Consider the following 12,500-nt stretch of genomic DNA (forward strand, 5'->3'; position numbering starts at 1 on the left):
GAGAGAGAGAGAGAAAGATATATATGTACAGCATATTGTTCTCTACTAGAGCTTACTAAATGCGTGATCGAACCGAGTACTCGTCCGAGAGTAACCTGCAACAGCGAAACAATAGCCTGTCACTGCCTCCCTGGGGTCATGTACTTACATGTCTAGGTTTTTTAGTCACGAGGAGCAGAAAAGAGAGAAAGAAAGAAAAAAGAAGAGAGAGAAAAAGAGAATGAGAGAGAAGAGCGTCTTAGATCGCCTAACGTGATATACTCCTGTAAAGCAAAAGTTCAGAAAGTAGAACATACTGATTCATCCAGGGCTTTTCACGAATTTCTTATGGTCTCTTATACCACTGATGATATCTTTCTCAGCTAGAACGTACCAACAATCTCAAATCGATATCTATTTGACAGAAAGGTCGCTGTAAGTGTCGCACTTTTAAAATTATTTTTACTTTGAAAAAGGTTTTACTGCACGTTTAATCGATAGAGCAAGATTGATGATTACTGCGTATTAAATTATTCATATGACAAAAAACGAAATGTGAAGGTTATACTTTCTTTTATACTGTTATAAAAAAATAAAAATTTTTCAGAAAAGTAATTTGTGATTTTTATGTTCATTTACAGAGATCTTCCTTTATATCAAAACTTCCTTTATAGGTATTCAATAAGATTCACATAAATTTTTATTAATAATGAAAAAAATATTGTTAAGAGGAACTAAAATTGTTCTTGTTTTTTATAGATGTTCCTGTTTTTTAAATAGATATTGCATATATCAGACATTGCATAAAGCGCAATAAATATTCCCGCAAAGAAAGAATAACATTTAAAAAATATAAGAAAAAATATAAAAAAAATATGTAGATTATTTGTGATACATTTTCTATTACTTGTGATAAATAAATATTACATAAATAAAATTTAAAAGTATTCAATTATCCGCTTTCATTAGGTTGCGTTCATCTCAAGTTTGAGACAACGATTTTATGGATAGTTTCGTGATAAGCCGAGCGGAGTGAGCATGAATTACAAAGTTTACATTGTACTCTGAGCAAATATCAATTGATTTGGTAGAAGCGGATCGAGCGCAAAGTATCGCAGAGAAGAACTGGCGAAAGAAGAGAGTGAGGGAAGAAAAGAGCGGAGCGTTAAATTTACAGCAAGAAAACTCGGCAAGCAATGCTTTGCGACAACTGGAGCTACTCGCCATGCAATCTGGATATTTTTATAGATTACAATTGGGCTCCGCACGAACCATATAACCAGAAGAAGTCGTTTATTCGATGTCGAATCGCGTATATGTGGCTGATTCGCCACGCTCTCGATTTCCCTTTGATTATTCCACTTGCAAATGCAAGTCCCATAACAAAATGGAAGAAATCTGCATCGTCTTAGGCGATGAAAACAAATTGCAGGCGTATCAAATAAAAATATTCTATCTAAGCAAAAAATTGTCGAGCAAAAAATTGCGCACGCAGTAATAGATTTTTTTATGCAATAGCATGCTTTGAACACGGTAAACGCAAATATGCCTAAAGATATTAAAATACATAAAATATTATGATAATATGTAAAAAGTTATTCCTCCTGGTCGTTTCACACGTAAGGCCATAACGTTTACTGTATTCCGACGTATGTTATTGCAAAAGCTCCCAAAATAGAATTTTTACACAAAAGCGAAAATGTTTTGAATATGACAAATGCTGATCTTGGCTAAATTCACATTTAGTTATTTTTACGATAAATTTTTAAATAGAAATTGTTAAAATCGGGAGATCGTTTTGTGCTGACTGCGATATATGCTTTATTGTTTACCATGTTTGAAGTACACGGTATCGCGAAAAATTTTTGGTGTAACGACGAATTGCTGGATCTGTGAGTTCCATGTTTCGCCGTCTCGCGGAAATGTGACGATTGGCGACGGAGCGCTTCAAACTGCAGCGATCGAAAGACAGATAGAAGAGAAAAACGAGATGCGATGCAGCGTGAGGCGCAATAACGTGAAGAATCGAAGTCCAACATTTATAATTAAAAAAAAAGTAATCAACGATTAGGATCTAAGATTTTCGTCGACTTACTCGGGATATTTGATGTTGGGCAGAGCCTTGAGGAAGCAGCGTTGGCGTAGTATGCCTTCCCATAGCTGCACGCCCACGATGCCGAATATGAAGAAGACGAAGAAGCATAATAACAATACGTTGCCTAGCATGGGAAGGGTGTCGAGCAGCAGCATCACCAGTATCCGCATACCTATCAGAGATGTTTGTAAAAATAATGCTTGATAAAGCGATTAATAAATGTGTAATATCTCGCCGGTTACATCGATATCATATTTCGTTTTCAAGTCTTTGAACCATGACAACATCGATTCTGCTTGCGGATATTCTTCTTCGAATACTGGAACAATCTGATGCTATTCTGATTGTTATTTTTTTCTATACAATACAATTTGAAAGTTACTGTGCGCGGAATGACCTAAATTCTCGCGTTTAGTTTTAATAGTAAACACACTGATTATTATTCTATTCTATTTATAAGAAAAAGATTTTTAATGAACTGTTATTCGTAGAAATTATTAGGATCTAATATTAAATATCATTAGCGTTTAAACTCTGAGAAAGGAAATTGAAGATGATTATGATAAAATTTTGTCATTCAACTCAAAAATAGCTCAACGCAAAAATTTTTTCAATAGTTTACAATTAAAACATTTTAACAGTATAAAAATAGACCAAGATATAACATATTTATTGATCCAAAGATCTGTTAGCAAAATTAAGATCACAAATTCCAATACGCGTGTACAGTACACGCGTCGTTTCGCTTACTGAATGTCGATTTGCAGCTAAATGCCTCTTCTTGCCAACTTTACTTGTTCTTATTCGATATGATTACATATACTCTTCTGTCTTTACTACGTTTCAATTCCAAGATAAAATCAACTGTGAATGCGTTACGATCTATACGCGATAGATGCACCGTAAAATCAACTATGGAAACAAACTAGGGTCAACTATCAAGATTTCCGATATATCACAAAGATCCCGTTACTTACTTGGTATTCGATTGATCGCTCGTAATGGCCTTAATACTCTTATCGTTCGTATGGCTGACAGATTCATATTTTCCACGTTTAGGCAGTATTCCAAAGCGCTACAATCAAGTTGCTTTTTAAATTTTTTTAACACATCTATTTTATATTTATATTTAACACATAATTTATCACAGTAAAATTATAAAATTTTATAATTAAATAATACATTTAATATAATTTATAAAATATATCTAACTGCCCTGAATTTAAATTTAAATACATGAGTTTAATTAAAAATTGTAATAATACATTTTACACAATAGTTTAAATACAAAATAAATAAAGTTTTATAATCATAAAATAATGCCAGTTAATTATTATAATTATTATAAAATTATTACAATTTTTTATTGTATAATACTTTCATAATATTTAATATTGAAAAATTTTTAATTTCCCATATTGCTATATCGTAATGCAATAGATTCTCGAAGATTTTGTACGAAAACAACGTTCTTTTAAACAAGACAATTCAAATTAGGAAACAATAAAGTATCTAAATAAAATACTTACCCAGCCATCACTATAAAGAAATCTAATCTATTCCAGGAATCCGCGAGATAAGTTCCTTTACCCCAAATCCCCATCGCTACCATCTTTATGGTCATCTCCAAGGAGAAGAAGGCAAAAATGATATCATCGAACATCTGGAAAAAATAGATAGAAGAACACAGCTTGATTAGAACGATCGACGTAATACATCATGATTGATTCAAGTTACTGTACTAGAAGATTCGGCTATATCACGTTGATAATTTTCTCATCTCTTTCTCATCCCATCCTTCTCCTCTTCCTCCGTCTCCTCTTCCACCACCTTTGCTGGACTAATTGCGAATCGACCGGAAACCGTGTCAAGATGCGCAATTAATTTGCTTATCAGCGCGTCAGATAATCACTTAATGTGAAAGTTCCTCGTAAATTGACTTAAATTGAATTGTAAATATGTATTACCATTCAGATATTAGACTTTCTCTCTGGCACGTGAACATATAAATACGATACTTCGATACGAAGGATCGCGAAGAGAGTTATTCGTATGGAAATGGCTATTACTTAAATAAAATCGATGCACTACACTTCGCTTTCTCAAATCCGATGTCATAACACAGATTATTCTGGTTCTTTTTTAATTTTTTTTTCAATCAAATGTTATTAAAATATGATAACGTACCTGCAATATTTTACATCGATTCGTTACGCACTGGTCGTCCACGCATGGCTGGTACATCCCGAGCGTGATGCAGTTCAGAAGGATCACCATCATGCTCACCCTTTCGAACCATGTGAGTCTTTGTTAAGGAATAGATATAGCTGGGTATTTTTCAATCTTTCTTGATTAAAGGTTATAGATTGCAAGCGAAAACAACATGTTATTGCTACATTAAACTAATATGAAGGAGAATCTTTAAGTATACAGATTTAAGTATATGAGACACAGATTGCATTAAAAGTGAAATATATTGGAAATATCTCGCATTCAATGCAACAACAATTCTCCCTAAACCGTAATAATTTACTATACCTAAAGAATTTTTAATTTTTATTCTAAATAAATAAATCTTAATTTTTTTATAATAACTTGATTCCATTGTTTGTATGAAAATTATAAAGTGTCGAAATATTATTGCGAGTAGAATTAATCTTATTATTACATATGCAGTAAAAATAAAAATGATGTTAATAGAAAAAAATTACAAAATTTTTCATATTTGTTGAACAACCTACATCATGATTGTTTAAAATTGTGTAAGATTACAATCGTAATCAATAATTGAGCATATAATATTATTGCATTCGTAATCAATTTATATAATTTTTATCTAGTCTCGATCGATAAAAATCAAATTGCCATAATAGGCGCATTGATTGCCAAGTAATTATCATCAAAATATCATGTTTTTTCATAGTGCTCTTCTCAATGTATCTATTTAATAAGTAGACAAGTTATGCGATTACATCTAATCGCGTGTCTTTGCACGTGAAAAAAAATACCGCAAACGTATAACACTGAATAAAACATTACTATTCGAAATACTGAATAAAGTATAAATTACTGTCACGGAACAAAGTATTACTATTCAGTCATTGCTATATTACACCACTATTTATTCAAACAATTTTTTTTATTATCGCAGCACACAGTGCTAACATAATGAAATTTGATATAAAGACAAATTGAAATCGATAATTAAGAACTTGTATGTGCAAACGATGCGTTGCTGCAAGTTTCCGATTATAATTAGCAGCTATCAGTTTTCGGTAGTTACGGCTTTTAATAGGGTTGATATCTCAGTATCGAATGCAATTATTAATTATATATCATTTTAAATCTTCTAAATACTAAATATTAACTGTTAATATTGCACGGTAAATATAAATTTTACATATAACATAAATTAAAAAAAAAATTTAAAAATGTTTACAGTATATATGTTTTTTTAACAATATCAATTAATTTTTTTTTAAGTTCTGAATTTTGTTGAAGATAAATATATTTTATTTAAAGATATATCATTGTTCTATTTATATCCAGGGAAGATATTTTTAATTATTCTTTCCACTTCTATGATATATCTTACGACATAATATGTTTTCACGAACATAACATTTTATCATGATATCCTTTTAATACGGAGATAAATTGAGTGCGTGACGTGAAGGAAACGAGATCGGAAATAAAAAGAATTGATTTTCTAGCAGCTGCGATTCGTATTCCACTCTTAAGTTCGCTAGACGACGTTACACGATACTCATCAGTGTCGCGTGCAAACAGCTATTCATGTGTTAGTCGGCTGACATCGAGTTACACGCGAGGCCGACGCCCTTCTCAAAAGGTTAAAAGTAAGAAATGCTATTAAGATAAAGATTACCGCAATCTCTTATCCTGACTAAAATTCTTTTCAGCGCTACTTGTTGCACTCAATTAATTATAAGCCATTACAAAGATGATCTGTGTCTCCAAATTACATCGAATCGATCGATATGTCTGTAGTCACCGAGAATAAATGGACCATGGTGTGACATCTGAACTTGAACCCGTCTATCTTCATAAATGACCTTCGTTACTTTTTACGATATCCGAACGATAAATGGTTCGATCGAGCGCGTAGGAAATTGGTTATAGACTAAAAATAAATCGATCATCGCTTATCACGCGAATGGAACGTTTCGTACATCTTGATGCTAGATGGAACAATTTTTCGGGATATATTTATAGGGATATAGAGAGGTCCTATAGCTTCAGTCAGAGAGTAATTAGTCTAATGAAAGTGGTAAAATTGACATTCGACTACGGTTATTCGTCTACCCACAAATCAATCCACCATTAAGCTCCTTAAAACATTTCCATTTGATTTCAATAGAAATTTCATTATAGATATAGAGAGCGATATATTATTTGCAAAGCTCTTAGTAAATAATTTGATTAATAAGGCTCATAAATTTCAGAAAAACAAAAAAAAAGAGGGCTACGAGCCAAAAATTATTATATAAAAACAGAATAGGATAAGTAGAAAATACAAAAAAACAAAAAGGAAACGAAAATGTTTTAAGTTGAAATTTTAATAAAGAATGCTAGTAATAGACGTTTCGATCATGATCGGATCATTTTCAATAATAAAAACATACATAATAAATAACAGTCAGAAAATAAACAAAACGTAATACAATAAATATTTTGCTTTCTAAGGTAAACGCTGATAACATAAAATAATTATCGTAACATTACAATTATAATGTATAACGGAAAGGACGCAAACTACTTACAGTCAATTATTATATGCTTCTGGTGTCAATTTATAAAAGGAATGAGAATCTTTCAATTATAAGTAAACGGAGAACGCAAACATGAGTATAATCCTGTAGAAAACACATATGTAATATAAATGAAAATATAGCGCAATTGAAATAATATAACTGGATATAAATTATAATATAACAAATTTATAACGTTAGAAAACGAGATGAACCATAAAGACTAGCATACTGAAAATGTAATCTCGATCGAAACGTCTATTGCTAGCATTCTTTATTAAAATTTCAACTTAAAACATTTTCGTTTGCTTTTTGTTTTTTTGTACTTTCTACTTATCTGTTCTGTTTTTATATAATAATTTTTGGTTCATAGCCCTCTTTTTTCTTTGTTTTTTTTAATAAATAAATCTCATGTAATTCATTAATTGATTAATTAATTAAAATGGATTTTTTAATTATCTAAATCATGATATCTCTATTTATACACTCTATTTATATATACGATTGAAATATCGGATTGTTTTATAGAACATAACATTTTCAGGCTAAATAAAATGCTTCTCTTGATAACACAGACGTCTGAAAGATTTATTAAAACATCCACAATTCAGTATGTTAAAATGATGAAGTATGTTAAAATGATGATCTTTATTTTTCGAACGTCAGCTATAGACGTTTTTACAACTTTTATGTTGTACAGATCACTATTTCAAAAGCGTTCTCTTTTTGACTCGAATTAAACACAGAATCGTACAATCTACGCAGTTCATGCCAGATGTATGATAGATTGCCGTACGATTGCAAAAGCCTGCGAAGCGACGGTGTATCATAATAGCGATCTATCACGCTGACACGATCTCGTATGCCAAGCGCCGATATCGATGAGCGTTTGTATGAACGGCTCTTAACCACCGTGTGCTTACATAGACGCCCGCGAACACCTGTAACATCTCATCTCCGACGAAGAACGAGAGTAATTACGGAAAAGGAAGCTGGAGGAACCCTCGCATTAAAAAGCATCACGTTGATGATTTTGACAGGCGGATCGCGAGGAACCTTCTGCGTTATCTGCTCCCACAAACGTGCTCAGAATGTCGATCAATAAACTCGGTTGGCCTCCCTCAAGCTCTCTCTCTCTCTCTCTCTCTCTCTCTCTCTCTCTTTCTTTCTTTCTTTCTCTATTTGTTTATCTCTCTCTCTCTCTAGCGCGCAACTCTCGCATTTTGATGAATATTGTCGTCAGCTAATGCAAAGAGGAGATTGATGATAGACATTTGCATTCCACACGATGACGGGTATTTTTTATTAAGACCAAAGATTTACGTTACTCAGAAGTTGACTGAGACAAGGTATCTAGAAGTAGACCAGAGCAGCAGATATTTCAGAATAAAAAAAAATATATTGTCTATTTTGGAAGAAAAACAAGTTCTTAATATTCTTTATTTTTAATTTCAAACAACGAAGATAATAAAATGAGATCTGAAAATTTTTATTGTCGGTTTAGCTCTAAGTCAAATAATCATAAGAAGTATGACAAAATTGTGCTAATTGCAAAGCGAATTTCATTTAATCAGTTAGTAATATAATATAAGATAATATTTTTAAATTTAAGTTTAAGTACGTCTATATTAATTACATTTTATATATGTACGTCAACATAAAATGTCAGTATTACATCCCTGATGATACTGACCTCATGATATTTAACATATTAAAATTGGAATAATTAATGTAGATGCATAAAGGATATCTGTATAGTTAAAGTCGTGCAATTAACGCAAACAAAGACACGATATCTGCGTATATCAAAATGATTGCTCTGTTATTCTTCCAGCAAATGCTCCAGTTCACACACAATGGGATTCTGCATCGGTGTGCACGGATGGCACGTCGTCCGACAGGTGTATCCGCTCAAGTAGAAAACGGCTAAATGTACGAGAGACTTTACGCGCAGAACCTAATGGATCGTGTTGTTGTTGCTGTTAACTTTCATCCCCCTACGAGGCACATATCGCTCTTATTATCAAGCTTTCTTCAGTGGGTTAAGCATTTATAACAGTTACATGAAGAAAGGACAAATGACTGCATTCCTCAGCCGTCACAGTATATTAATATTAATAATTTTTAACAAAGTATATTATTGTTTTTTAATCATTGGACGAATATTGTTATTATATTTTTATCAAACATTTTATTTATTTATTTTATCTCGATTAGACCTTGTCATATATTAGATAATTCAAGATGTGATTTGATTATAATCGCATTTTAAAGAGACAATTCATCTTTGCATAAACATAATCTTATAAGCGATCAAATGATAAGCATTAATCTCTATTAAGTATTATATATTCGTTGTAAATAAGAAAATATCATGATTGTTTACACTTTCTTAAATTCATAGTATAAATATTTTCTGTAACATTACGCTTTTAATCTTAATATGTGGTTTTAATATACGTAGGTAATCTTAATTCCTTGTAAAATATTAGATATCAAAACGTCATGTTAAGAAAATAATGTACTTAAAGAGATTAACGAAAAAGCAATGTAATAAGATGAAGAGGAAGAAAGAGAAGAGGGAGGAGAGAGAGAGAGAGAGAGAGAGAGAGAGAGAGAGAGAGAGAGAGATGGCAAGAATACTTTTCATTTTCATACATATATTAAGGCACTTTCTCATTATTATGTATTTATCCGATTGCTTCTTATTCACAAGAAACAATGTAATGAAAAAAAAGAATGTATTCTGAAAAGCATTGTATATTTTGTTGAAAATACAAACATAGACGACAGAGTAAATAATAATAACGGCAAAGAAATGGAAACAACGATGGAAAAGACAGAATTATATCAACTTCATTCCCCGTTATATATAACGTGTCCCAGAAGCATTAAATGTTTTCCCAGAACATATTTTTCCAATGGCATGAGATATTTGGAATTTCTTCGTAACAAAAAGAGAAGACAAAAAGAAAATTTTTAGTATTTTAATAAGAGTATTTGACGTATGAAATTTTCGAAATAAAATTCGGTTAAAATCACAAAGAAAGAAAAAAATTGTTTCCTAGTAGAACGATTATTTGTACTTTTCATGTTAATAATACGATATAATTATAATTTGCTGCACTGCACACAAACTCTGCAACACTTGATAAACTATTGCTGATATCTCGCTATTAAAATAACTGCTCTTTTTTCATAAAACATTCTCCAATGTACGATTGAAAGAGCATCCGGTGGTACTCAGGACATGCAATCGGTGCTCAGTCAACAGGATGTCTGATATGAAGAAGCGAGAAAAAGCTGCGGTAGAGAGTGTCAGAGACGTCGATCTGCAAACCAAACTTCTTTCCGGATTCGTCGCGATCGATTCAACGAAGTCGACGCAGCCTGGAAAGACCTAAATCATCGTGGAAATCCTCTGTCAAGGGATGGAGAATTCTTCTATTTTCTCGTGACGGTTTCGCCCAAGTCGTTTCGACAGTTACTACTGAAGAAGGTTCACCACGATTTGTCGCGATCGTTTGTAACAACAATCAGAAAATGGACTATTCATGCAATTTATCAGATTTTCCTTCTTTTTTGCGAGTGGACAGCGGATAAAAATCGTAATGGAATTTCCAAATAAAGCTGACGTTTCCACAGAAAATTAAATAAAAACGCATATCATATTTTACGCTCGAATCACTACATTGATTGCGTTGAATTTGACATCTTACTTTCATTGATTTTTGCGTAACTCGCTCGCAAATTATGAAGCCAAACATTACGAGATCTCCACACAAAACAGTTACACTATAGAATACGCGTGCTCGATTCTTTCAAAATTTAATTAACATTTTAATTAAAGTTATCAATTAACATCTTAATAAAAGTTACCAATCAAAGTTATAAAACAATAATTCTGAAAATATTAAAAATTATAGAATTAATGAAATTTTTAATCGTGATAAATTCTTTACAAAATATGAATAGCAGATCTTTTAATTTTATTTATTAATTTTTAGTTTTAAATAAATAATTATATTGCATCATTGAATTTCTTTTGAGGAGCTAAAGCAGTTTCAACCCTAGAACGCTATATCAATACGTAAATTTTACGAATAAATGAGCGAAGTCATTGAAAGTTAATAATAAGCTATGCCTTCATTACTTATCAGCAATAGACTTCTGATAACGATATTGACACTATCATTAAGAGATACAGAATTAAGAGATACATCCCAGTATAGAAGAGCCAATCTATGCTAAAAGTTAGGACAAACGGGAACAAATTTTTAAAAATTCAGTCCGTTATACATATATGTTTGGATTTCTTGGTGATTTAATATTATAACAGATAAGTGATTTCAATTTTTAAGCAGTTTTGTGTTTTATTATATACTTATTTTATTGGAAAGCGTAACATGAGGAGACATTGGACTTCATACCATTTCACGAATTTGAATTCGATAGTGCTTATTCTCTCCTTTTTCAAATTAATAGATTATTTGTGTTTATAAAGATCTAGATTATAAATATTTTTTTCGTGTAAATTGTAAAATATATAAAAATTGTGTGTTAATTAATTTATATTAATTAAGAGTGGCCTATTACATGTAAAATTTACATATTGATAGCAATATTACATCATTCAATATAACGTTAACTCTCTATTTTCATTTCTATTTTTAAAATAAGTATATCGTTTTCTAGAAAATGAGAAAATTACTTATGAGTTCTCGAGTAATAGAATGCGTTTCGTATAGCCTCGTTGAATTCGGCCATGACGGAACTATTTTCACGCTTGGATATTCCAGGAACAAGAAGACGGACTTTTTTCATTTCCGGAATGAGTAATTAAATCGTTGTGAGAATAAACGCGAGCGTTTTGCGAGAGGAACAAAAAAATACCTTTTATCTCGCGGATTCATGTACGGGCACTGCTTAAAATAAATCCCGTTCCATTTTAGTGAGTGGAGATAAGCAGCGGAAAATAATCAATTCGATTGCTCCGCGCACGTGAGCCGTAGGTGTTACAAGACCCCAGAGCCCTAGATAACCGTTTATCGTACGGTGTAATCTGTACTCGTGCCACCCCCGGCCGGCGTGCTTGCGACCGCATTAAGTATCGTTCGTGTAAAGATTAATGCCGTTGCAGCACGCTGCAGAATTCTCTTGGTTCGCTGCGACAATACACAACCGTTTACATAAATCTTGTACTAGCGTCGGATGTTATGACGCGATGCGGAAACACACGAGAATACAATCGCGATAGAAGGAACTAGTCGATTGGAATGTTTAGTGCCGATTTCGTTAATGTAAAAAAATATCATACAGCTTAAATTATTCTTCGATATCTGCGTTGACAGTTTATATATTTTTCTAATGAAAAATTGTCTCTTTTGTTAGAAGAAAAGAGAATTGAAAAAAACAGGCGCAGAAAAGTCATGTTTAATATAAACTTATATTATCTTATTATCTTATATAATCATCTTGCGTTGCATTTTTATTATGAAAAATATTGTTACTATCTTATATTTAATTTGGCAAATATTAAAAAAACTTTTCGGTAAAGAAAAGTGTCTTATTACAATAACAATTTTTAAATTTTTAATAGAAATATTATATAGGTTAAAGAAATATTGATTGAAGAAACATTATTGGATTAGTTAAAT

General features: G+C 31.7%; 1 protein-coding gene across 1 annotated transcript in view; it reads right to left on the reverse strand.

Annotated features, from left to right (window-relative positions):
- LOC108692010 (voltage-dependent T-type calcium channel subunit alpha-1G) overlaps positions 1–12,500 on the reverse strand; it is a 49,823-nt gene that overhangs the window by 31,364 nt on the left and 5,959 nt on the right. Inside the window, exons 2-5 of the mRNA XM_018200087.1 lie at positions 4,262–4,373; positions 3,604–3,737; positions 3,052–3,149; positions 2,075–2,246 (exon numbers count right to left, since the gene is read on the reverse strand). Coding sequence (XP_018055576.1) covers positions 2,075–2,246; positions 3,052–3,149; positions 3,604–3,737; positions 4,262–4,373 — 516 coding nt within the window. The remainder of the gene's footprint in view (positions 1–2,074; positions 2,247–3,051; positions 3,150–3,603; positions 3,738–4,261; positions 4,374–12,500) is intronic.

Source organism: Atta colombica, unplaced genomic scaffold, assembly GCF_001594045.1.
Source record: "Atta colombica isolate Treedump-2 unplaced genomic scaffold, Acol1.0 scaffold107, whole genome shotgun sequence".
Taxonomy (NCBI): Eukaryota; Metazoa; Arthropoda; class Insecta; order Hymenoptera; family Formicidae; genus Atta; species Atta colombica.